General features: G+C 38.6%; 1 protein-coding gene across 1 annotated transcript; it reads left to right on the plus strand.

Annotated features, from left to right (window-relative positions):
• Positions 1 to 99: 99 nt before the first annotated feature.
• On the plus strand, positions 100 to 24,259 carry kdr (kinase insert domain receptor (a type III receptor tyrosine kinase)). The gene is made up of 30 exons (XM_042005906.1): positions 100 to 377; positions 1,382 to 1,475; positions 1,570 to 1,772; positions 3,343 to 3,464; positions 4,445 to 4,613; positions 4,830 to 4,969; positions 5,313 to 5,496; positions 6,048 to 6,168; positions 7,156 to 7,322; positions 7,411 to 7,564; positions 10,680 to 10,800; positions 10,941 to 11,052; positions 11,177 to 11,521; positions 11,633 to 11,779; positions 11,865 to 11,990; positions 17,675 to 17,781; positions 18,183 to 18,318; positions 19,325 to 19,429; positions 19,513 to 19,626; positions 19,825 to 19,913; positions 20,154 to 20,301; positions 20,397 to 20,488; positions 20,597 to 20,719; positions 20,809 to 20,920; positions 21,003 to 21,102; positions 21,190 to 21,295; positions 21,720 to 21,856; positions 21,951 to 22,035; positions 23,348 to 23,433; positions 23,536 to 24,259. Exons 1-30 carry the CDS (start codon positions 311 to 313, stop codon positions 23,750 to 23,752), a joined length of 4,029 nt encoding a protein of 1,342 aa, XP_041861840.1. The 5' UTR covers positions 100 to 310; the 3' UTR covers positions 23,753 to 24,259.
• Positions 24,260 to 27,462: the final 3,203 nt, after the last annotated feature.

Genomic DNA, 27,462 nt, shown 5'->3' on the forward strand with positions numbered 1-27,462 from the left:
TTCTGGGTGGACTGTCCCTGGTTGTTTAGCAGCGTGAGAGCGACGCTCCTCCCCTGCGGGCTGCTCATTGAAGCGCGTCTCTGCATCCTCAGCAGCAGCAGCTCCATGCGGACGCGCACAGGCGCACTTTACATGCCGCAGATTCCCATCAGCTGGCTTATTCCATGACTTCCAAACTCTTTCTGAAGTGGAATATAAAACCCTGCTGATCAATGGATTAAATAATGCAACAGTAGGATATTTTCCTTTATTGAAATTGTACCGTTTTTAATTGGATTTTGATGAGGACTCTGTCCCCACCGTCTCTCGGATGATGGCGCAGGCACTCTCTGTCATTCCATTCCTCGTCTTCATTTTGGAAACAACTTGTGTTGCTGGTAATATAATGATAATAATGTACTTTGACTGAAACAGTCTACTGAGACACATGAATAGCTTGAAAGAAATTATTAGTTGGTGAAATATATGTTTTTCTGTCAGCTTCAATGCACTTTCACACAGCTTTTGAAACTTGGCAAATGTTAAATAACTGAAAATTTACTACAATTCTACAGATTTAAACAGATCTTCTTCTGACTTATGTATAATTGATGTTATCTGTGTAACAGGAGCAGGACTCTTTTTTTCTTACTGTTTCTAGAGATAGTTTATTTTTTATGACTTCTGAGCTTTTGACCTGCTTAAGTAGGAAATTTGGACTAATCACATCTCATTGGTGGTTTTGTTGACATTTTTATGCGTAGATATTAATATAAACTTTAAAAGACTTTGGTATTATGCTTGTTTTATGTCATGACATTAGGTATTAAACCTTATTTCATGCTGAGACAAGGTTCTAAATCTTTGCTTATTTATCAAAGAAATTATTTTTTTCTTTTCTTTAGTTATGGAATAAGGCTTCATATATTTATTCAAGGGTCACAAAGGTATGTTGAGAAGAATTTGCATAAGGACCCTCTTGATCGCTCACTACAAAGTTTTTTTTTTCTACATACAATACAATATGTGCTTTAGGGCCTCACGGGGAGTGGGTGGGCAGCCCATATCCTCAGAAACAGGAACCCCACCTAGGCCACACTGTGCTGGACTATTGAGCCTGACCCGGCCCATCTTCCTCTGCTTCCTGTTTTGACATTGCTCCTCCATTTTCTGCAGCAATGGAAAAATGGCCTTTTGTAGCCATAGACCCAGTTTCAAATCGCACCCTGTATTGGAGATTTTCTTTGTCCACAGCATACATTCAGTTTCTGCCTCTTCATTAATGTGGAAACAGTATATTTTACCACTTTGTACAGCAAGTATTTCTTTGGTCTGATGTCATCAATGCTGATTGTGTTTGTTAGTCTCTTCTGTAACTGACCTGCACGGTTTAATCCTCCAGCCATAGAACTGCGGTTCATGCCTGATCCACCAACACTTAACATCTATGGCACCTATAGGATGAATAAATCTGACAACCTTGAACTAACATGCAGGTATGTGTGAATGGACCTCTCTGTCTTCCATCTATGCACTGATCCGGCAATAACCAAAGCATAGAGCATAATCCTCTGTGTGTTCTTCTGGCAGAGGTCGACAGGTTCTGAAGTGGTCAAAGCCTCCTACAAGCACTCATTTCTCCATGAGCGACTGCAGCGGGTCAGGACTGTTCTGCACGAGACTTAAAATCATCAATGCAACTGTCAATGAAACTGGACAGTATCGGTGCCATTATGAAGACATGAAAGTTGAAGATGGCAAGACTGCAGCAACACTTTATGTGTTTGTCCACGGTATAGCTCTTTTTAAAAAATCTGTTTGAAAACAATGTTTTGAGCCACATGCTTATTCTTTAAACATCTGCTTAAAGATGCATGCCCATACTGAAATCTCTCCAACCACAGGGTCTGCTTCAATGCTTTTGAAGTCATAGTAAAGGTATATTTGTGTAATTATCAATTTACTGGGGAAGAATACGTGGAAATGGCACATAGCAGAAATTTTTAAAGTTTTTGGATGAAGATGAATATCTCTTTGGAATGATGCAGCTATAGCTTTAAATCTCCAGCAAATCATTGTACAATTAGTGAACATTAAATCTGGAAAGGTCAACTCTGATAAAGTGAAGCAGAACCAAATTAGAGAGCACAATCAGTTCAAGTGAAGTCTCCAGAGTGGTCATTTGGGCACATTTTGGCCATCTTCTCTCAATGTTCCCCAGCTGGGGGTGCTAGTTCTTTTAGGCATTTTAACACGAAGTCTGAAATGACCAATCCACTGCAAATTCTGATTCAGAAAAAATTGTATTTATACCCCAAAAAACTGCTTGCAGCAACCTGGTCCACAAACAATACTCATATTAGTATATGTACATATGGAGAAATGTAATCACGTCAGCAATGATAATTAAAAAAATAATGAATAACCCCATGTAAACAAACAAAACAGTCATAGACATTTAAACACAAATCACTCTACAGAAATAGTTTGGTGGCAAAATACATTTGTTTCTCTTGGCCTTTAAGTGCCTGACAGGAGAGGGAGTAAACTATTTTAAATAGTAGTTATTTGATCATTGAATACTGTACCATAACTCTTTTTCCATTAATGAATTTAAGGACAGCAGGGCCACAAGTATTTCCACATTAGCCAAATCCTCCCTGTCACCTGCTTGCAGAGGCTGTGTCAGTGCAAATGTCACTCTTTTTTTCTACATGCTTACTTCAATAAGGCAAGGCAAGTTTATTTGTATGGCACATTTCATATACAAGACCATCCAAAGTGCTTTACATAAAACATTAAAAGCATTACAGGTGATGCAAAGAAAGCATTAAAAATAGTAAAAAGTAGCTATAAATAACAAAAATCACTATAAAACATAATAATATAATAAATTAAATGAAAATGTTTAAAAGCAAGATAAGTTAAAAGTTACCATGCAGTTTTCTGTGCAGAAAAAAGTTTTTAACCCAGATTTAAAAATGTCTACATTTGGTGAAAGTCTAATCTCCACTGGCAGTTTGTTCCACTTGTTTGCAGCATAACAGCTAAATGCTGCTTCTCCATGTTTAGTCTGGACTCTGGTCTGGACTAAGAGGACTAAGATCTCTGCTAGGTTTATATTGTCTAAACATGTCACACATGTATTCTGGGCCTGAAATTACAAATCTGGGATTTGTAAACGATCAGAAGGGTTTTAAAATCTATTCTGTGACTGACTGGACGTCAGCGGAAAGATTTTAAAACTAGTGTGATGTGTTCAGATCTCTTAGTCCTGGTTAAAACTCTAGCACCAGCGTTCTGGATGAGCTGCAGATGTTTAATGCGCTATATCTAATGCCCTTTACCTGTGCTCTGTTTCAGATTACAAGGTGCCATTTGTGCCATCTGAGAAGGAATACGAGGTGGTGTTAATCCGCGAAGGTGAGCGCGTGGTGATACCATGCCGAGGCTCAGTGGAGGATCTCAATGTTACTCTCAACACTGTAAGGAGGAGTTCTTTCTGTTCCTTATTGTCTGTTCAAAGATTTCTGCTTGATGGAGGAACTTCTGTAAAGCACGAGCTAAGACAGCAACTCCAACAGTTACTAATCCCCTAAACACTTCCACTTGCATGCAACATACTTAGTGTGTTTGTGTATTTACAGTCCTTACTATAGCAGTAGGATGACTGATCTTTATATTTCTCTACTGTTCCTCATAATGTATGTGCGCTATCTGAACACCTCCACACTACAAGCAGTCAGGATTGGTTCCTCCAATGTTCTATGTCAGGCATGTGCACTTCTGGTCCTTGAGGGCCACCATCCTACAGGTTTTAGATCCAACCCTCCTGACTGAAATTAAATGGATCTCCTCAACAGCTAAATCAGGTGTGTTAAGGCAGAAAAGGTCTATAAACCTCCAGGACAGTGGCCCATGAGGACTGGAAATGGACATTCTTGTTCTATGTGAAACATACAGGTTTCATCTTTCTGGGGCTGAATGTGCTCTGCACTACATCCCAGCTCCCAGCACTAATTTTATTGATGATTGTGGAGCCCTTTCAGCAAGGACAATGTACAATGATATACTTATTTATCTAGTTCAAGAACATACTTTAATTTGACGCCTGCTTATTTGAATGTTTTTCAGACATCAAGCTCTAGTTCACAACAAAGGCTTTTGGTTTAACATCTTTAGTCTCAGAGAGCATTTTTGGGACTGAATGTAGAATTGATAGGGTGACTCTCTAAATCACTAGCATTGTGACAAAATGCTTTTTGTGTAACATGACTTCATGCTACCATTGTGAAAAACACATTCTCAGGAAATGTCTCATACTAATCAGTTTACAAAGCTTTCTTGATACTATCTTACTTGCAAATGTTGATAAGCCTACTTATGTGCGAAGGTTATACGTGCTGATGTTTTTCCTTATTTTTTCTTTCTTTGCTTCAAATAAATAAATTTTTGTGTCTTTCAGAAATATCCAATCAAAGAGCTACATCCTGATGGGAAGGATTCTGTGTGGGACGCCAAGACAGGCTTTACTGTTCCCTCTCATCTGATCAGCTATGCTGGTGTCGTGTCTTGCCACACTTGGATCGGAAACGAGACCTTTAAGTCTCCTCTCTACATCGTGGCCGTTGTTGGTAAGATGAAAGAAGACACACTGTTATAGGATTCAAATCAGGTGGGATCTTGTGCAATTTAGGGCTTGTAGAAAAATTCAGAATTTGGGTGAGTAAGCTTGATTGTATGCGAAAGAGGGACTAGGTAAAGGAAGGGCTGAGTTTGTGCAAGAGTGTAGTCTCAGGAGAACAATAGGCTGTCCGCTGACTGCCATGCCTTCCCTCCCTTTTCCGCAGGATACAAGATTTATGACCTCACCCTGACCCCCACGCAACAGAGACTGTCTGTGGGGGAGCGGCTGGAGCTCAGCTGCACTGCACACACCGAGCTCAATGTGGGCATCGAATTCAACTGGACACACTCTGGTGGGATGCTGGTCAGTGCTCAGGCCTCTTATACGCCTAATGCCCTTGTATGCTTTTAATTAAGTCATGTAAGAGTCTTTATGACTCACTAATGAGGACACAGAGATACCAGAAGTCTTGTGTCACACATCCTCTTGTTCTTGCAAATATTTGTGACTTCCTGATTTCAGGAATCCTTCAGCTTATCCATGTAGCCTTAGGTCAAAGTGCCAAGATGTGTTTTTGATGATCTGACTGCTTACAGTTTTTATTTCTTTAAAGAAAACAAAGTATATATTCCCACTATAATGTCACAATTTTCCCTCTTTAGGAATCACGTGTAAGTTATATATCTGTTGTGTCTTGCTATGTCAGAATTTAGACAGTGGTTCCAAGTCATACTACACAGTGTCCCACAAGAACAAGCTGTGGAAGTCTCTGGAGCTGTTCAGCACACTCATCGTGGGGAATGTGACAGTGGATCACACCGGAGAGTTCACCTGCACTGCTTCCAGCGGGCAGATGGAGAAAAGTGCCACAGCATCTCTTAAAGTTTATGGTGAGCTGAAAAAAAAATCTTATATAACACCACCTATTTGAACTCAGTCTTGTTTGTCATTGACACTGGAAGAACACTAATCTAACCTTCACGAAAACTAAGAGGACCCTCTGTCACTCTAAGAGGGAGCCAAGGAGGAGGCCATGTGTCATTTTTCTGTAGATATTAAATGGTCTAAATCATTCCCATAGTATGATATTGTATTCATATGTTTAGTTAGAATCATAACATGTTTGATAACTCTTTCTGTTACAGTATTCTGCCATGTTCAAGGCTCTGTAGAAGTTTGTGCATTATAAATATTCATTACAGCGTAGCTTTTTCTAAACTATAAAGCTCTACCTTCAATTTTTATAAACCTAATTTGGTCAGTCATAAACATGGATTTAATTCTACGTTGAGTTAACTAATAAAACATGTAAACTAATCATTTTGTATGTTTGATACGAGTTCTCCAAAGCAAAATCTTAGGTTAGAAAGGTTGAAAAACAGAGTATTGAAATTTTGTTGATTTAAGTTGATGAGGGTATTTTGTCATTTTATGTTCCCAGAAAAGCCTTTTCTTGACATGAAAGAGCCTTGGCCAAAGATTTTGGAGGCAAACGTAGCAGATCAAATACCTACAGTGATTCCTGTCAAGTACTCAGCCTACCCTGAGCCCAACATTAAATGGTATGTTTACAGCCCAGCAGTAGATTTTTATATGAAGTGGTTTCTGTAGCTTGTTTGTCATGCCGTAAATCTGCTGACATATGAAATATGTGCAAACATAAATGAAAAAAACAGATGCAGAACAATGCAACTGAGCTTAGAAGTCAATATTAGGTGAGAACATCTTTGTTCTTTAAAACAACCTGAGCCCTCTTTGACAGGCTTTGCTGTAAATAGTCTTCAGGAATAGTTTTCCAGGCTTCTTGAAGTACTTCCTAAAGCTCTTATTTGGATGCTGGCTGTCTTTTGTTATGTTCTCTCTCAAAATGATCCCACACTGCTTTAGTAATGTTGAGCTCTGGGCGTTGTGAAGGATGCATCACTCTATCAGATCCGTTGCCACTGATTTTCAGTCCAGTTCTTGTGTCAATGGTATACCTCAGTCTTTTTCCCCTACTTGTCTTCCTTAAAAATGACTTCTTGATAGCGACCCTGCCATGGAGACCATTTCTGATGAGGCTTTATTGAACAGTAAATGGATCAACTGAAGATCCAGATACATCTCTCAGGTTGTGTGTCAAGTCTTTGCTGGATGTCTTATGTCTTCATTTTAAGGACCTGATACTTCTGCCTGTTAAACTGTGTTATAGTTGGTGTTTTTGTAGGTAAATTTAACAGAATGTGAACAAATTCTAGTGTTTGCAACAATCTGCTTGTACCAAAGTGCCTAAAGAGACACGAACATTTCAATATTTCATAGGTCAGTGTCATGTGGCTATGTCAAATAAAAGGAGCAGCCAGCGTCCAAAGAAAACTTTTTAAAACCTTCAGAACTTTAAAAATGGCTCTTTGAGGGCAATTATTACAAAAAGAGGGGTGTCTGAATAGTTTTGCACAGTACTTGTTAATATAATTTACTGCTATGTACTACAGCTTTGAAAATGTGCAAATAGTGTGATATTGCATGTTACAGATTATTTTTAACATTATTGTCCTCTGGCTACCCAGGTTAAAAAATGGCCAAGAGCTGAAGGAGGACTACAGAATAAAACAGAGGAGTAATACTCTCACCATCTATGGAGTCACAAAAAATGACTCAGGGAACTACACAGTGATTCTGAGCAATAAAATCACTAAAGAGGAACAGAGGCGCTCTTTCCAGCTGCTGGTTAATGGTATGTATTTACCAAACTCCATAATTCATTCTAACAAGCTTTATTTAGCAGAAAACAGAGGTGACTATTCTGCACTTTTTTTCCACAGTGCCTTCTCATATATTCGAGAAGGAGTTACCTGTGAACACTGTGTACCCGTATGGCGATAGCCACACCTTGAGCTGCACCGCTGGTGGATTTCCCATTCCTGCGCACATCCAGTGGCAATGGATGTCTAAAGAGGACTGCCCAGAAGCTTTTCTGTAAGTCACCTTTCTACAGCAGTGTGTATTTGTTCCTTCTTTGTATTCACCCATGTTCACATGCCTCTCAAGTCACTTATGGTCAACATGTTGTTGATTTAGGAGAGGAATAGCTGCTTTCGTGATGTTGACAAAAACAAGAGAAGAGACAATGAGAGCGCACTCTGATCCTGATGCAGATCAGCGGATGTGATTCATTCTCCTCACAATGTTCATTTTTAGATAGACATAAATTACACAGACTCAGAACATGCTCACTAATCCTGCGCAATCACAAAGTTGTACTACATTCGTTGTACTCCCTGCCTCAGTCTTTTAAAATAGCAGCTCTGTCCACACAATGTGCAGTCTGGACATCTTGGCAGTTACACAACAACCTCCTCAGTGACTCCTGTAGTGATTTGAGGAGTGTTGATAGAAAGGAGGAGGTGTGTGTGCGTGTGTGTGTGTGTGCGTGTGTGTGTGTGTGTGTGTGTGTGTGTGTGTGTGTTTGTGTAAGTAGCTGCTTTGACCAGGAGACCAGCAGAAGGTTTCTTATCTTTTCCAAACACATCTGAATGTTTCCTTAGTCCTGATCCACATTTCCTGTTGTTACTGCCACACTTTCTTTAAAAACAGAGCTTGTTCTTGCTGGAGTTGCATGTCCTATTTTGCTTTCTTTCCTCAGTTATCATGTGATTAATATTACCATCATGTTTCCAAAATACCCAATGAGAAAAATTCAGTACTGAGTCCTGCAACAAACAGCACTGCTTTCACCACAGATTCTTTCTGGCTTTACTTTTCATTTTCAGGTGGAGAAACCTCAATGAAAAAGTAGGGTGCTGCACTGACTATAGTGTGTCACATTTAAGCTCTAATACTGAGAGCAATGAGTCATAGTTATCATAGTAATTGACAGCTGACAGCTCCTTCTGAGAACTGTAACTTACCTGCACAGAGATGCCTCACTGCAGCACTCTCAGAAGTTGCTGCAGATGGTCATATTACAGTACAAATGGACAGCTATGGGCTGCATGTGGTTTCCACTGTTGCCTCACAACAAAAGGGTTCTTAGTTTGAAGTCCATCTGGGGCCTTGTGGAGCTTTTATGATCTCCCCATGCATGTGGGAGTTCTCTCTGAAAAACAAACAAACAAACAAACATATTTTAGGCCATTGGTGATTCTAAATTAGTTGTTTGTTTGATTTGTCTCCATGTTGACCCTGTGATGGACTAGCTACCTGTCAATGGTGTAACACGGGGGTACCCCTCATCACTGAATTGGATTGACTGATGGATGAAGGGATAAATATGCAGTCCTTTAAAAAAGTTAACCACACAGGATTCACAGCTCAGATATTTCTGAAATTGCCCCCAAGTGACAGCAAAATTCTATAGCTTGTAGACGTGCATTTGTGGTGCATTAACAGAGTGTATGGAGAACTTTGTTCATTCTGTGAGTCCTACTGTGTGAGCTCCCATTCATACTACTGTCAACAATACATCATGCAACGATCTCAGAACAACTTGAAAATCAAACTGATCCAACAGTGCCTGTGGGATACAGTATAATGCTCTCCCTTCATCTTGTTGTAGTCAACGGGGCTGTACCCTGTAGCTTGTAGTGGTAACTGGGAATCATTTTAGGCATTTAATGATTTGAGAAAGCTGATATGTGCTTTTATACCATCCCAACTGAAACACTGTAATGCCAGGTACCTAGGCCTTCTCATGGCTGTAGCTCCTCTTTTAAACACAAATATGAAATCATTAGCATGTCTTATTGGTGCTTTTTCCCCCTACACTGGTTACCTATCCAGTTTAGGATTCAATTTATGGTTTTATGGCACAGACAAGTTTGGGCTACTCAAGTGGACTGAGTGTTTGCTATTAGCTGTTTGCTGGTTGGTCAGCCAAAAATGAAAAAAGGTGCTAAAATAAAAGATAATGATGTCACTGGCTGCTCACACTCTCTTGTTGTCATAATAATCCAAAAAATCCTAGTTAGTAACCCTGGATAGATTTAAATCAGGTTTGAAAGGCTCAAAGTTGCTTTAAAAGCTGCAGCCACAAAGAATTGTGGGATTAAATTTAATCGTTTCATTCATAAAGGATCCTCCACTGTTTCAAATCTAAAACTCGAACTTTAGTAACTTGCAGTCATTTTTAAATGTGTTTATATGTAGTTTTTGCATGATTTGGTATAAATTCATTTAGAGTATTTTGTAACCCTCAGAGCACTAAGAAAAAATAAAGTTTCTCTACTTATGGGGAAGGATTTAATTTACTTGTTTTTGCAGTTGTAACTATATTTAAAAAGCTTAGTTAACAGCTTAACAAGTTTGGTGTGAAAACAGTATTACTGTCATTTTGTGAGACAGAGAATAAAAATGGAAGTCCTTTGTTTCTGTAAGTGAAAAACAAGTGCACAAGCTATATGTCTGAAAAACATGGTGCTTCATTGGTTGCACAATTCATTATTTAGTCTAATAACGTGACAATCAGCACAGTGATCATTGGAGTTCTTAACAGTTTAATGAAAAATATGAACTTTTAAAAACATATACATTTATTAATAGCACTTTATGACAGACACTGTCTTGTAAACATTAAAAAAAATACTGTAAGTACAAGCACCTAAAGGCAGGTTTAATCTACTGCAAACTGTTTTTGTTTTATCTGTAACAGTTTTATTGTAACTGGTAATTATTTATTTATGGTGTTGCTCTGTTGTTGAAGTTATTTCTATGTAATTCTATTATGAGACGATGGATGGAAATGAACATTTTGCTAAATCCAGCATAAACACAGCCTCATCCTAATAAATGATAAAACTAAGCTAAGCTAAGCTAAACTAAACTTGAAACTGACATACTGTATCAGCAGTTTGTACAACTTAGTCTTTGAAAAGACAACAGGCCCTGCTGACTTTAGCCATGATCATGTGTATAAAGTTTATATTTAGGGAGCTCTGTATGAATGTTTGTGTGAATGTAAAAACACATTGTAAAGTGCTGTGTAGAGCTTAGATAAAAAATGTGGGACACAAGGCTAGGCCAATAACTAATGTTGTGGTTTTTAAACTCTAAAATATTAGAGTTTTATTTGAATGCTGTTAATTTTCTCCACCAGGTCAGTACCGATTAAGTCTGACATGCATTTGGAGAAGTGCAAGAGTTGGAGGGATATCAGCAACAGCACTGGTCCCAACCATGTAGAGAGAATCTCCTTCGACATCGATCATGACAAAGGGGTAAATTATTTCTTGATTACCCATTTTTTCTCCCCGATGTCCAGCACAAATTTTTACTTTTTGCTGTTTTAATACAGTGAACTGAATGTTTCATTGTAATTATTAAAAGATTTGTTTTGTTTTGTTTTTTTTTTGTTCAGAAAATCACCAGTACTTTGAAAATTCAGAAGGCTGAAGTCCATGCACTGTACAGATGCAGGACTGCCAACAAAGCAGGAGAAGATTCTCTAATAATCTTTTTCCGTGTGACACGTGAGAGCCTTTACTTTTTTTTGTTTTTTCCTACTTGTCTTATGTTACCATTCTGTTTTTACGAGCACAGTTTCAGCATTCATTGCGTTTTTTCTCATTCTTGCTTCCGTCTGTACCCTTGTAGGCAGCCTTGAGGTGAGTATGTCTCCACCAGATGAGCCTCTGGAGGAGGATGATGTGGTTCTGAGGTGTAAGGCTGATAAGCTCTTCTACAAAAACCTGGCCTGGTTCCTCGTCACCAACGTGTCAGAGTCAGAGCAGTTTGTGCAGGCGCAGCCTTGTCAGTCCCTCGCTTTGCAGCCAGTGCCCCTGTCACAGACCTCGCTGTTCACACTGCATGGCACCAATGTTACTCTGGAGCTGACGTTGCCCAATGCATCCCGCTGGGATGAAGGCTTATATGCCTGCCAGGTGCAGAACATCAAGACAAGCGAGAAAACCTGCCTACTGCGCCGCCTCTCCCTGAGAAGTTAGTGTGGTTACACTATTTTCACATACAACAATGATTCTTGAAACAAAACCATTTGATTGTGTCTTGGAGCTGTAACTAATTTTTAAGTTTTCCTGATTCTGACTTTAGCTCTCGAGGCTACAAGGATCCGCAATAATTTCACTGAGCAAAAAGTCAACGTGAGCGCGACCATCACTCTCCATTGTGAGGCTGCTGGGACCCCAAAACCGATAGTAGTGTGGACCAAAAACAACCACACAGTGGTGGAGGGCTCAGGTGGGACATGCTCAGCTTTAAACTGACAACGACTTCACAAGTTACTGCTGCTGCTAAAGAGAACTTGTGGATTGTTTGCTTTCAGGTGTGATTCTGAACCAGCACAACCTGACAATTCAGCGTGTGAAGAAGGAGGACAGCGGTCTGTACACCTGTACTGCATGTAACAGCCGCGGCTGTGACACTTCGCAGGCCTATTTGGCTGTTGAAGGTCAGTCCCTGCCGGATTTATTACATTACATAACATTACATCTGATAAAAAGAAGCAATCAAGAGTACTTAATTCATGTCTATTTTGTGGTCTTGTCTGTGCACAGTGCTGAACATTCTCACTGGCACCGATGAATTTAAAACCAAAGAATACAAGCTGAATAAAAGCTTATGGGTCATTTGCACATGCAAAAATTTGTGACCGCTAGTGGTTGTGATTACAACTGCAATGAAATGTAAAAATGGCAGCCAAGAGCTCAACAGCTGTGCTGTGTTAACCAGGGCTGGAGTTAGAAGGGTGACCAGGTCATACTGGCTACTTCTAAATCTGGTTGGACACCCAGGTGCCACCTCAGGTGATTGACAGATCACTGGAGTGGGAGAAGTGTCTTTTCAGACGCATTAATCACCAGTGTCACTATATAATTCTGAAGTAAATTTTAAGTAGTTTAAAAATACGGACATTTGGTTGCACATTTCCAAAAGAGATTTTTTCCAACTACTAATGTTATGTAAAGCTTTTAACCTAATGTTAGCATGAAGCTAGTTTAATAGCAGTGAGGGGAAACCGTGTCATATTTAGTTTTCAGTGAGTTTATAAAGGGACTACACATAAACTCAGTTAATCAGTATTTATCACATTAGAGCTGAAAATAAACTACAAGGAATGCTCAAAGAGTACTTTAATATCCAATTATTTAGCGCTGACTGCATGATCCATTATCATTTAAACAGGAGGCTAGCAAGGCTGCTAGTCCATTTTAAGTTAAGCAGTGGCATGAAAATGTGGCAAATGTAGGTTGTAATTAGTTTTAATCTGTGCAGGAAGATACAAAAATCAAGGGAACGGGAGATATTTCTGACTTTTTTGTTAAGAGATGAGGCCAAGAAAGACCCAGCCACAGTGATAATAGCCTCATTGTTGTCAGACATAAGGATTCAATCTAAAACCACCACTAGACACCAAACTGCGAGGGGGAAAAACCCTAGTACCACATCAAGCAGCACACACAATGCCTCTCAAGGACCAGTTTACCTTTTCATGGATCTTTATGAACTTGCAAATATTTCCACTTGGTGATCCAGAATATTAATGTAAAGATGTTTCATTTTTTTTGTCTCTCTAATGTAACTACAGTTATCCATGCGTCTAACAATTGTCATGCTAGTTGTGAACTTGCACCTAATGGTTTAAAATGCATGTGTGACTGAAACAGCGGCACTTAATTGCAGCAACCAAACTGCACTTGTTAACGGTAAGACTTTAGAGTGAGATCAGAGCGGCATTGTAACTGGGATCATGGGGGATCAAATGCAAATCTTGCAGGAGCAGGTGGTTTCAAGGTTGTATTGGGCAAGAGTGGACGGCTAAGAATAAACAGCAGGTCCTGAATGTGCTAATAGTCGATGAAGAATGTAAATGAGGTTGGTAAAAAAAATAAAAAAATTAAGGCCAGAGAATATTAAATCAAAGAAAAAAAAGGAAAATCAAAAATTGTTGTTCAAATTTAATGGGATATTGGCACATTTGTTAATAGATTTGTCCTTTTTAAAATTATTATAATAATAAATTATTATAACTGCTGATATTTAGATATATTATAATAAAATGGTGCATATAAATTTATTTTAGTTGGCCTGTATATGGGTTGGCAGGAGTATGCAGATTTTTGACTCAAACTGTGTGAGAGGGACTGAGACAGGCAACGTTGCTGGGTGGTAATGGTCAGAAAGTTAGCGAGAGTGGGCAGAAGCAAGATTGGAAAAAAAATGTTGAGAATACAGTTAGGAATTACTAAAATCCTTCAATTTGGTTTAGTTATTGCTTACATTTTCTCCCTCTTGTTTCTGTATTCTTATAGGGAACGCATAAATTGTGTCTATAGTCCATCTTACCTTCTGTGGGTTTATGGTTACAGAAGAATTGTATTCATCTTTAAGATATTCTGAACTTTAGAAATCAGCCTTTGTTCATGCTTTTTGCCTTTTCTTCTGCGATGTCTCCTCGTAGCTGCTCTCTATCATCTATCTCATGCGTATCTTTGCACAAAGGCTCCAGCTCAGAAGGTCTCTTTCTAGTTGGGCACCTGGGCCTGTGTCCAGTTGACTAGTTCAGTGATACATCCATGGCTGATAGTAAGAAATGTGTCTGTCATAGTTAATGACAGACACATAGCCTCAATCCTTTGGAAATTACAACTACCACAAATCAAAAATTGTACATTTATATCTGGCATCAAGATTTCACTAGTTAACATCACACATAACACATTTTTATATCAAAGACAGGAAGTATGAATAATTTTGCCTCCACATGAAGGGAAGTTGGTCCAGCTAACGCACATCCTCCTGCAAGTTTCTAAATCCAAAACAATGAGGAGACTGCAGGACAAAGGGAGAGGCTAGCCCTGCCCGCCTCTCCTCTCTTCTAATGTCTACGGTTTTTGTCCCAAACACATTGGAAAACAAACAAATGTGCTAACTAGAAGCAGAGCCTACGTGACACTGTCCCCGCCAGAAGAATATGCACACAGTCACAGGAGCTCACAGTCCTACTCAGGCGCCAGCTCTACTAATAAGGAAAGGGGGAAGGACATGTCAGCAAACAAGAAAATTCCCTGTAATTCAAGATTATTTGATTTTATTGGTATATTTTTATAGTAAGATGCAGCTGAATCTTACATTTCAGGTTTTAAACAGCAGGGCTTTATCATTTTTGTTTTATCACCATCTGGAGTTGGAAAATAAACTCAAAGCTCTCAAGCTAATATTATGGGACACTGCACATTCTGCAAACATGACAAAATGGTAGCTGGATAAGGGAATAGACACTAAAACTACTATATAGGTGGAACTAAGAGGCCTTTATTTCTCTCTCTTCAGATTGGGATATTCCCTTTTACTGTATGTCTATTGTGGCACAATATAAATGCACATATATTTATAATTTCATTTTGTATGTCAGTGTCCTTTTAATCAGCTATTTGAGTTAAAGGTTTCTTAATAGTACATTTCACAAAGAATGAATTAATATGGAAAGAAAGAAATGACCAGAAATAACTTTGCCAGACACTCCTCTTAGAAAAAGACAACATGATTTTGTAAAATTCCTACACTGAGTGGAATTGGAGAGAAACGGTCCATTACAGTGTGTAGTGACACACACTTTGGTCGGTGCTTTCCCAAGTTGTTTTTGGCAGTAGTCATTCACTCTGACTCCTGCCTATTTGTTATGACTAGATAAAATATCAGTTTGCTTACAGTCCAGATTCCAACAGTCTCCTTCCTCCAACCCAAACTCAGATACACCCAATATGGACAGGCCGAAAACAATGACAAACTTGTCTGACTTTTATGCAAATGTATGTCACTACAATTACAAACAATATTCCGCGGAGACTTTCCCTAAAGAATGGACCTTAAATGCCTCATATTGGATGTACAGAATATGATGTGTTTTTGCAGTGGTGGATGTCACAAAGTACAAGTAGGCCTACTTTGCTTCTGTACTTAAGTATGTTTATGTATCTGTTCTTTATTTGAGTTGATTTAATTGTGAAAACTTTTGAATTCTACTTCACCATATTTTACAGGGGATATCTATACATTTTACTCCATGACATTTCTACAACGTGTAATGTGTTACAGTCACTTTGCAGGTTTTATTGTGTTTGTCTCATTTTAAATGATTTTATGGTTCCTCAGAATGCTTAAGAAGATTCCAATGAAATGAATGCATTATTTGATATTTAAAAAAATTTCATGAAGGCCGGAGTTATTTTGTTACGATCAGCAGCTATAAATATGAGCAAGTGACCATGACTTGTGGAGTCCCCCTGGAGTCAGTCAGTCCTTGGACCTCTTCTGATCAACTTGTATATGCTCCCTTTGGGTCAAATATTACAGAACTTTGGCATTAATTATCCCAGTTATGCAGATGATACACAACTTTATGTGTCTCTTTCACAAGACAACTGTAGCCCAATAGACTTACTTTGTCAGTGTCTGGGGCAAATAAACGCTTAGATGAGAGAGAATTTTCTACAATCAAATGAAGACAAAAACTGATTTTCTATTTGGTAGAGAAAAGGGTCAGCATTGGTAAACACCTGGAGACTTGGGCTCTTAAAATCACCAACCAAGTTTGTAACCTTGGAGGGCTGATAGACTCAGATCTGACTTTCAGCAGCCACATCAAAGCTGTCACTAAGACAGCTTTCTACCAGCTCAGAAACATCAACAGAATTAAAAGTTTAGTCTCCCAGACATACCAGAAAAAAACTAATCCATGCATTCATCTTCAGTAGACTGGATTCAGATTCCTTTATTAGTCCCACAGTGGGAAAATTACAGTATAACAGCAGCAAGACACACAGTGGAAATAAATAGTAGGAAAATGCAAGATATAGAATAAGATAAAAATAAGATAGTTACCATAAAAATAAATAAATAAATAAATGAAACTGTAATGGTCTTTTAACAGGACTTCCTAATAAAAGCATTAAAGCATTAAAGCTCATTCAGAACACTGCTGCGAGAATACATCTGTGATATGTTCAGAGAATATAAAACAAAGACTCTGGTCAACTAGTCCAGACCAGAGTCCAAACTAAACATGGAGAAGCAGCATTTAGCTGTTATGCTGAGTGGAACAAACTGCCAGTGAGATTAAACTTTCACCAAATGTAGACACTTTTAAATCCAGATTAAAAACCTTTCTTTTCTCTTGTGCCTATGAAATCTGCACAGTAACTTTTAACTTTTTAAATTTAATTTATGATTTTATTATGATTTTAGCTATGTGTTGCTGCCTTTTACTACTTTTTAATGCTTTCTTTGCACCACCTGTAATGCTTTTGTTTTTTTTTTTTTATAATTTTTATTTTTTTGAACATTTTCAACAGTGTGAACAGAACATACATGGGAAGAGCACCTATCATCCAATATGTAATAGCAGATTTCCACAATCGGTAATTTTACACAAAGTCTGGCCTTATAGGTTTTACATACTCAGTCCATTTGGTCCAGATACTGTAGAATTTGTCCTTTTGCATCCTGAGGGAGAAAGACAACTTTTCCATAACGTAAATTTCGTGTACTATATTGACCCACTCTTCTATGGTGGGGGGCTCCACCTTTAGCCATTTTCTTGTGATGGCTTTCTTGCTTGCTGCCAGTAATACCCCAAATAACCTTTTATCTGTGTTTCTCCAATTTGTTACGTTTACATCACCAAAATATACATTCTCACAACTACAGGTTATCTTGGTACCAAAAACATTATTTATATGCTCACATACCTGTGTCCAATAGGGTTTTAAAATCTTACAGTCCCAGAAAATATGAAAGTGGTTGGCCCCAGAAGCCCCACAGAGTCTCCAACATGAGTCCCCACCACCTCGATGTCGTTTCTGCATCGGTGTAACAAAATACCTCACAATATTCTTCCAACAGAACTCTCGCCATGTGTTGGACCCTGTAGTGGTCCACTGTAGTTGACATATATTCTCCCAACTTTCATTAGAAATAGACATAGTGTAATGCTTTTGTTTTATATAAAGAACTTATATAACAAACAAATATACAAATAAACTTGCCTTGCTTTACTTTTTCCACCAATCATTTTATGGTCCTTTTTTGTGAAGTCATCTTAATTTCCTAAGTTTTTTTGTGTGTATATTCTAGGTGCAGAGGAGAAGACTAACGTGGAGCTGATAGTTCCTATTGGGTCGGTGGTTATTGCCATGTTTTTCTGGCTGCTGATCGTCTTTGTTATCCGTGGAAGAAAGAGAGTAAGAACTTCCTCATTCTCATTATTCCCATTCTTTCTTTGCCTTACTTTTCCTTCCCTTCTCATTCTTCCTCTGCCAGTAATAATTAAAAGAGAAAAAAACAAAACAGTAAAACACACAAGTGCAAGCACACACGCAATGTGGGGGTGTGTGATTGATTAGAAGTGACTGGTTGGGCACCCAGTTGCTGCTCTCTTTTGTATCCAGGAACAACGAGTCCACTCTCAGCTTCCATAAGTCACGTAGGCCTGCGACACAGACTGGGGCCCTTTTATTGGTTCCTGGAAATCTGCTGTACAAATTATTGTTGTGAAAGCGGACAGCTGAGACAAATACCAGCTCATTAATTCTCACTTCATGCCTGCGAGTCTCTGATGTTTTCTCACTCGTCACTGTTTCAGCCAAATGGAGGTGATCTGAAGACGGGCTATCTGTCCATGATTCTTGATTCAGAGGACATGCCCATGGACGAGCAATGCGAAAGGCTCACATATGATGCCAACAAGTGGGAGTTCCCTCGGGACAGGCTGAAACTCGGTGAGACACGACAGAGATTCAGTGTAGAGAAAACTTACTGAAAAATGCTGAAATGTGAATGTTCAGTGGATGCCATGATCACACTAAGCCATTGTTTCAACATCAGACATAAGTAAGGAAATGTCTGTGGACAGTTCTGGTACCATGCAAGACACCTCAGATTTTTACAAGACTTTAACAACTTTTTATTAGTTGAACAAGTAAAAGATTAACTCATTTCTAAAAGTCATGCATCCAAAAAGTTTAATTTAGTCTGTTTCTACTTCCTGATGGTGTTGTGCTGTTAAAAATTTGCTTGACCTCTACTTTTTGCCATTGATTATTTTTCAAACCTAAGAAAAAGCTTAATGAAAAAGCTTTGCTTTAGTTTCTTCTTGTCTTCTTCTACACTGATAATTAAAATAACAGAAACCTTGTGGGGCAAATTTTTGGGACAAACCCTACACCCAACCAGTAATTAATAACTTTAGTGAAAGTCATCTGAGCCATTTTCCTATTTTTATTCTAAAATTTTACAAAAAAAAAAAAAAAAAGTGGCCAAAGTCAAGATAACTTTATTTAAAATAGAAGAGGCCATTTTTTGTACAAGAACGAACAAACAAACAAAAACAAATGCAGGTGTGTGTATGTATCTGAGGCGTGCATATATGAGTGCATAAAAAAAAACAAAACAAAACAAAAAAAAACATAAAAAAGAGCATTAAAAATGCCAAGATAAAAACCTGATCACAATAAGATAACAAAGTTAACATAAGATAAAAGAACAAAGAAGGAGTCAAACTGTAATAAATAAAAATCAATCAATTAATTAATATACCAATTAATAAAGTAGTACCTAAACACTGCTTAAATTTAAAAAAGGATTTCAGCGTTATGCTTTATGCTGTTTAAAATCAAGTAAAATTAAAAACAATGCTGCATCAAGAATGAGTTCTTTATCAACGACAGTATCAGAGCTGACAGTGTGTTTGCAAGTGTGTCATCATGACAGATTTCTCTTTTACAGGTGAACCACTGGGACGGGGTGCGTTTGGTCAGGTGGTGGAGGCAGCTGCCTTTGGAATTGAGAAAGCCACCACATGCACCACTGTTGCAGTCAAGATGCTCAAGGGTTTGTATTTTGTCCTCCTTCTTTTGCACACCATCAACATGCAGAATAACATCTATAAACTCAGTTACCACATTGTGTTACAGAGGGAGCCACGACTAGTGAGTATCGTGCTTTGATGTCCGAGCTGAAAATTCTCATTCACATTGGGCATCACCTCAATGTTGTCAACCTGCTGGGAGCCTGCACAAAACCAGGGGGTGAGTTGTCACACGTAGATACCTCTAACCATGTCTTGGTATCAAGGCATTAGTTTTTTATTATTATTTTTTTTGGGCTAATCTTTTGTGTTTTTTTGATCCTTGTATTTATTTTCACATTCATATTTTAATCAGCCTCTACGTGCAGTTATGAGATGTGTTTTTTTTCTTCCCTCCGACTCCTCTTTCTCCCTGCAGGGCCGCTGATGGTGATTGTTGAGTACTGTAAACATGGAAACCTTTCTAGCTACCTGAAGAGCAAACGTGGAGAGTACAGCCCCTACAAGGTAGGTACATGTAACTCGCAGGCCAAGCTGGTAAACTGTATCCAACCCTTCAATGTGGTTACACACAGCCCAGACAGTAGTACACAGTCACACACTGACCACAGATCATTACACAGAGCTACACTCCATAGCCTGTATTAAAGCCAAATAAATACATATTGTGCATTAATTAATTATGTCATTTAAATTTATTTCTTGTGTTTAATTTAATTGCTGCTTCTGTTCTACTGTGGTAATCAGAGAAAGCGGGTGGGTAGCCAGAGGTGGACATCTGCAGAGGAAGATGTGACCGAAGGGGATCTGGGTTTAGGGAAGATAGCCCAGCTGGACATCTGCACTGGAACAGCTGAAGACAAGACTTCGGGCAGCCACATGGAAACACAAGAAGGTGCTGAGATAGCTCTGAATTACAGTTCTTACACTCAACTGTGTTTCCTTTCAGCACTCACAATCCTGACTCTGAAATCCATCTTGTGATTGCAGAAAGTTCAGTTGATGATCATCTAACTATGGAAGACCTGATAAGCTACAGCTTTCAAGTTGCCAAAGGAATGGACTTTTTGTCTTCTCGCAAGGTAAAATAACATGTATCTGAATTTCTGCATGTGCATGGAGGGATGGAAACTGGTCACAATACTTGCTCTTCACTGGTTTAAATGCAAGTTCTGCAATTGCTTTGGTAGTGCATCCACAGAGATCTAGCAGCCAGGAACATCCTGCTCTCAGAGAACAATGTGGTGAAGATTTGTGACTTTGGCCTTGCTAGAGATGTCTACAAAGACCCAGACTACGTCCGCAAGGGAGATGTGAGTCACCTAAATTAATGTCCATACAGACAATCATATCAGTTAAGGACAGTGATGCAGTAAAATGGACATTTTCATTGTTACTACAGGCACGTCTTCCGCTAAAGTGGATGGCTCCTGAGACTATATTTGACCGGGTTTATACCACACAAAGTGATGTTTGGTCCTTTGGGGTCCTTCTCTGGGAGATCTTTTCCTTGGGTAAACCCAAGAGTAATCACATAATGCTATATGCATATTTACCATGGTATTCCTGAATCATCATCTGTCTCATCTCCTGCAGGTGCTTCTCCTTATCCAGGTGTATGCATTGATGAGTCCTTCTGCAGGAGGCTTAAGGAAGGCACGAGGATGAGGCCTCCAGAATATGCCACCACTGAGATGTGAGTTGAAAAAGTAGCAGACCACATCACAGCAACATATCTCCATCAAACTTCTGGTCTCACTGTGACGATAATGACCCTTTACAGATACCAGACCATGCTGGACTGCTGGCTGGATCATCCTACAGATAGGCCTACATTTGCAGAACTGGTCGAACATCTGGGAAGTCTGCTGCAGGCCAGCGCCCAACAGGTTCTCTCCAACCAAAACAAAAAGCCTAATGTGTTCAAAAATGACTTAATAACTTAATATATTTAATCTCTTGTATCACTAGTATCTAAAATTAAGTAGAAACAGAAATTCTCCAGCAGATTTGTACACTTTTTAGTCTTTTTTATGCAGTTTCAGTTTAAAACACACGTTATTTCCAGTTTCTCTCGCTCCATTTATTTTACCAAGCTGTTGTTGCAGCTGTCTGAATACACAAGAAAGGCACAGCTGATGCAACAGATTCACACCCATTTTGCTAAGTGTTGCCAAGCCGTCCTGGGAAATCTAGGAAGTCATTATTTTTTTCCGCTTAAGCGGAAAAAAACAAATGCTTATTGCAGCAGCAGTTATTACTTAATCCATTGTGTGTTCAATGTAAACTCATTCAAGTCCTTTTGATTTCCAGGATGGGAAGGACTACATCCCCCTGACTGCAGATGAAGCAGAGGGATGCCCAGTACCCATTGAGCCCAGAGTCTCCTACAGCAGGCCTCAAAGTGGTGAAATCCTGGAAAATCACTATGACAGCCCACAGTCGCTTGGGTTAGCAAGACTCTTACATGTCACTGTCCTCTGCTGTTACTTCTAAATGTTAAACCACTCAGTAGTGATTCATTGACCTGTCCTCTGTGCACAGACTGTCCCAGCAGAGTGAAAGGTGCAGTCGGCCCCTCAGTGTGAAGACGTTTGAAGACATCCCTGTGGCACACAGCAGTGTAATGGTGAGAGCTGTGTCATTTAAAAAACAGATATTGTAATATAGTTTGTTAGTGTTGTTACATGGAACTTCAGAAAATAGCAGGAGAGTGCAATCAGCTGAATTCTTGCAGACATTTGTTACATCACAATCATAAGAGAACTTGTTTTATCCAGCTCCGAGCTATCCATTTGTTTCCAAAACAAAAGTTTGGATCAGACTGATGTTGTGATTGTGATTTTTCTTCTAATGCTTCTTCCTCTGACAATACGTTTCTCATGCACCGCCAACAATAAATGAGCTCATTCTTTTTGATTCCAGTAAACTGGACAGGTATGTGAAATAAATTTGAAACCCGAAGGAGACTGAGGAGGAATGTAAAGATGAACCAGTATGAATTTTAACATTAAATAAGAGGTTACGTGGACATGGGCACAACAATTGGAGGATGGCTTATTAATGCCATTAAAATGAAATTTTCTAAGGTTTTGCTGCAGATTCTAGAAAAAATCAAAGCAGGACTTTGTCCTTGTTAGAGAATAAATGTCAGAATGTTTCTGACTAATTTATTTTATGCTAGCCTGTACAGCTGCAGCATGATACATCTGAAGTCTCAGTGAGTTTAACGTCATGGTGAGCCCTGGATGTTAATGGGCCTTGCTTGAACAGCTACAAGATAACAACATCAAACCCCACATTAGGTAGATAACTGCATATTGGATAACTGCAACATGGCTTCCCCAATTTACTCTTAAAGATTTATGATTTCCAGTATGGTTGAGAGTGAATGCTTTGTTGTCATGGTGAATACATTTGAAATGATCCTGATTTTATGTGTGTCACCAAAAAATGTGCACCAGACTTCTTTATTAAAGTATTTTGAGCAATGAATGAATGAATGAATTAATTAATGAAGATTAAGATAGATAGTTGCATTGATTAGCAGAAAAGGGTCCTACACTGAAATGATGTTTGAAGTTGATTTTAACATTCAGCTACAGTTTAGCATAGTGCAGAAATTTCTGAGTATTGAGTAGATTGTTGGAAAAACTTGAGCATTAACTAAATAATTATTTAAAATAGAACTTACCATCAACTTAACATATTTGCTGAAGTGAAAGAAATAGGAAATGTGTACCGAAACACTGTTCTTATTCAGTCCATAACATCCTTAAACTTTAAAGTTTCCAGTGTAACAAAGTAGCAGAAATAGCATAAAAAATACAAACAAACCAATAAAGACACCATGTACAATAAATGGGAAAAAAGATGATTGAAACTGTATATGAGACCTCACATTTTCCTGCTGCTGATTTGAAATATTTACACTTCTACAGGAGGGGCGTATAGAGAGTGGGATGGGCTTCTGTCCAGATGAGGTGAAGCGTTTAAATCAGCAGCTACCAACCACACCTAACTTCAGGTGAGGGGTAAACAGCACACACATTATAACTCTGTAAGAGCCTTAAAGGGTTTTTATTATTTTTTTTTTAACATGTGTCCCTATCTTGATTTGATTCTCCAGCCAACTGCTGCGCTGCAAGAGCAAAGAGTCCCTTGCCTCGGAGTCATCCAATCAGACAAGTGGATATCAGTCAGGGTACCACTCTGACGACACAGACACCCCGATCTATGCTAACGAGGAGATGATCATGAAGCACACTGTGCTGAAGAAGCCTCCGCTGCCGAAGACGCCTGACAAATTCAGCAGTGAAATCCGCTACAGCGCGCCGCCTGTCTGACCCCTCCTATTCCCCTGAGCCTGAGCTTCTTACTGTACAGTATTTGTTTACTTTCCACAGGTATCATACTCTAGGACCAATGAAAACACACACACATCAGGAGAAACTGTGGGCCGAGACATTTTCACAAGAGAGAATGTAATATGTAAGCAGGGAAAAATGAAGGTTGTATGATAAGTGTGTGTTGCAGCTCTATTTGGACAGCTGGAAGAATAGTATCATGTTTACACAGAGAGTAAAATGTCTGAGGAACCCAAACGGGAGGACATGCCCACTTCCTGAGACGCAATCTACCCACTTCCTCTACTGCAAGAAACAGCATCTGGAATTTTTTAGATAATTGAATCAGCCAATGTTTCTTTATTTTTATTATGCATTTTTGTCAATGTTTTTAATCCATTTGTACAGTTCATTTATTCACATTACTTAGATTATTTTATCGACGATGTATTACTTAACTTCCAGTTAATGTCACTAGTTTTATAAAAATTAAAATACTCAGATTAAGTCCATTCTTGTGTGCTCTTTTTTAAACAACTTCATTGGACATGGAAAACCTCCACCCCTGTTTGTTCATAACAGCCCATGAGTCCGTTTGTCTGTTTCTGTGTACCATAAATGTCTCATTTCCTTTTCCAAAGAAAACAATGCTTTCTCAGCCTTGGTCATTTACTTGGTAAATGTGTGTGTGTGTGTATCTGTGATTGGAAACAATGCCCTTTCAGCCTTGAATGTTTGGTATATTCAGCTCACAGTGCCCATATTAGTCCCACCAGGGTCAGTGAGGACCAGTGTGGCAACAAACAAACTAAAGGTCCTGTTTAAAGTTCATATTTCTAAGGCTATGATAAATAAAGTCTTTCATCCAGGATTCTGTCACCCTCCCTTTGACTGTTTTTGGTAAATAAAATTGTTTATAAGAAGTTGTCATTGCAGCCATTGATGCTGGGCCAGAAAACTTAAAGGTGTGTCTAGTCACGAGAACAAAACCTATTTTGTCTGTAATCAAGGACCACAAACCTGGCTAATTATAGCATGCTAGAGGAAACAACTGGAAGCCTCTGAGGGGTTGTTAAAAATCTCCACATGTAATACTAGTGGCTAAATTTAGAAGGTACTCCCTATTACTGGTTGCTGAGAAAGACAGGTTAATGTCTGGGGGGACTAAATGATAACAGATGAAGGACTTAAAAAAATACATATACATATATATACGGTTTAATTTCTGGATCTACTTGATTTATGGCATAGATAACATATAAAAATAATTATACAAGGAATAAGCTATTTATGTAGTAACAGAACAAAATTAAAGGAAAAATATTGGAAAAATAAATAAATCTCACTTTATAAAACAGTGCCACTACTTACATTAGTCTAATTGGTTTTAGGGTTATATGAGCAATAGCCCCCTCTGCTGGGATAAAATATAATTACGTTATCTTTATACGACAAGTATAAGCTATCAAATAACAACAAAAGCATCTGTTTCGTGCCACAGACTCTTGCCACCATGTTTAAAAGATGGTCACAGTACTTGGGGCAGGAAGAAATAAAATAGGACTTCTTTCACTGCAGGAACTCAGTAATTTCCTCAGGAAATACAAGCTAAGGCAAGAGCCAGGGAATGGCTTACCATTCACGGATTGTGAACATCAAAAGTTTTCATACAGCTGCAAGCACAGAGTCAGCATGTTTACCTTGTTGTTTCAGACAAGATTTCAAAAAGAGCAAATAGATATTTATATTTATCTTAAGGATTTTTAACTTCTGCTGATTAAACGGTATTAAAAGGGCAGTGAAGATGACATGAAATGATCAAACTGAAAATGAACAATGGTCCTTCAGTATAGTTCAGGTTGCAGATTTTTAAAGAGTGGATATTTGATTAAAAGACTATATGTTAATATAAATAAGTCCTAAATCAAAATGGCCAAGCAGGCTATTTGTTCATACCACTAAATACAACCTAGTGGTGTCCTTAGAAGTTCTGTTCCAACAATGGTCAGCAGAGAAAAGTAATTCATCAAATCAAATATCATTCTGCAGTATTTCTTCTAAGGATAAGTGAGCTTAATACTGTTCAGTGCTTCTTTTATTTTTTTATCATTATTTTTTTTTTGCTGGTTGCCTTGGCTACATGTTACACGGTTACATGGTACAGGAAACTTTGTCACGTTCTGTCTGTGTTTAGACAATGGCATTTGGTTAGGAGTTAACAACTGTGGCTCTGGACATTTCTACACTTCACACGTAGTTGCTATAATGGCCACTAGAGGTTGTGTAATCTTTGAATGTCATTAAAGGTTAAAAGCAAATGAGCCATGAGGTTGTTTTCTGGAAGGGGAAAGTTTCAGCTATAAATGCAACACCTGAAAACCACATGTTGTGACTCCTTGAAGAACGGGTAGCAAATGTGCTTTGTAAACCTGACTGAATATGATCGATAGCTACTCCGTGCAGACTGCTTATAAAAACAAACAAACAAACAAACAAACAAACAAACAAACAAACAAACAAACAAACAAACAAACAAAAAAGAATTGGGAGTAACTGATAAACAAATGTGAAGTTTCTGAAAATAAAGGATAAACAGTCTAAATAGCAAGTAAACCAAGTAATTTGGTTTGGAAGATCAGATATGAGAATTCTGCTGAGACATATTAGGAGACAAAGTCATTCTGCTGTCAAATGTCTGTGTTTGATTTCTGAAAGCTCCTTTAAGTAGAATAAATAGACCAATGCAGCTGTTAAAGCCAGGAATTTCCAAAATGAAGCCTTACCTTCTCCTCAAAGACCTTGAAAAAATTTTCAGGCTTGACTGTCTTCCAGTAATGACTAGCTTTCTTGCCTGCTTTTTAAAACTATTGAGGAAGATCCAACATGGACAGTTGCTTAAGTAAAACAATTTAAATATTTGTCTGAGGAAATACAGAAACACGAGACCACCAGAGTACACTTTGAAAACATAGTCAAGTTAGTCATATTAGGGTGATATTGCTACGCAGCTGGATGAGGGCCACAGGCTTGCCGTGAAAAAGTGCAACAAGGAGGTGGATGAAAACTGGCAGACGTTTTGGGTCCTCGGATAATGTGTTGTGAGAGCATATTTTTATTTATTTATTAATTTTAAAGCTTATAAAATATGGTACAAAAGAAGGCCTTGAACTGCCTGTTGACCATGGTAAGATTATATTTTGGAGAAAGTAAAGAGCACAGCCAGACAGAGCTTGAGCTGCAGTACATTGATGCCAACACTAACATCCACAGGTGGTTTGCTGAGTTCATTAATACTCATTGATCCCGTATAGCATTGATACCCAACCCTGGTCCTCAAGGCCCACTATCCTGCATGGATTAGATGTTTCCCTGCTGCAACACACCTGTTTCAAATTAAATGGATTTCTGACAAGCTCTGCACAAATCTGCTGTTGAGCCAATAATTTGAGTCAGGTGGCCAATCACTATTAGTTCAAATGCAATGAAGGCTAAGTTTATCACACAACACATGATGGGATCACAGAGGTACCTCATCATGCAGGAGACATATATTTTTCTCAACCTTGCTGTTTTTCTCCATTCTTCTCCTTGGTTACCATTGCAAACTGATGTTGTTGACCAGGGTAAAATGTACAGACTGCCTAGAGCCTGTGTGCACAACATCAAGGATGACCCTGTTAAGTGTTTCCATACAATCAGAAACTTAGCAA

The sequence above is a fragment of the Melanotaenia boesemani genome, chromosome 14 (assembly GCF_017639745.1).
Source record: "Melanotaenia boesemani isolate fMelBoe1 chromosome 14, fMelBoe1.pri, whole genome shotgun sequence".
Taxonomy (NCBI): Eukaryota; Metazoa; Chordata; class Actinopteri; order Atheriniformes; family Melanotaeniidae; genus Melanotaenia; species Melanotaenia boesemani.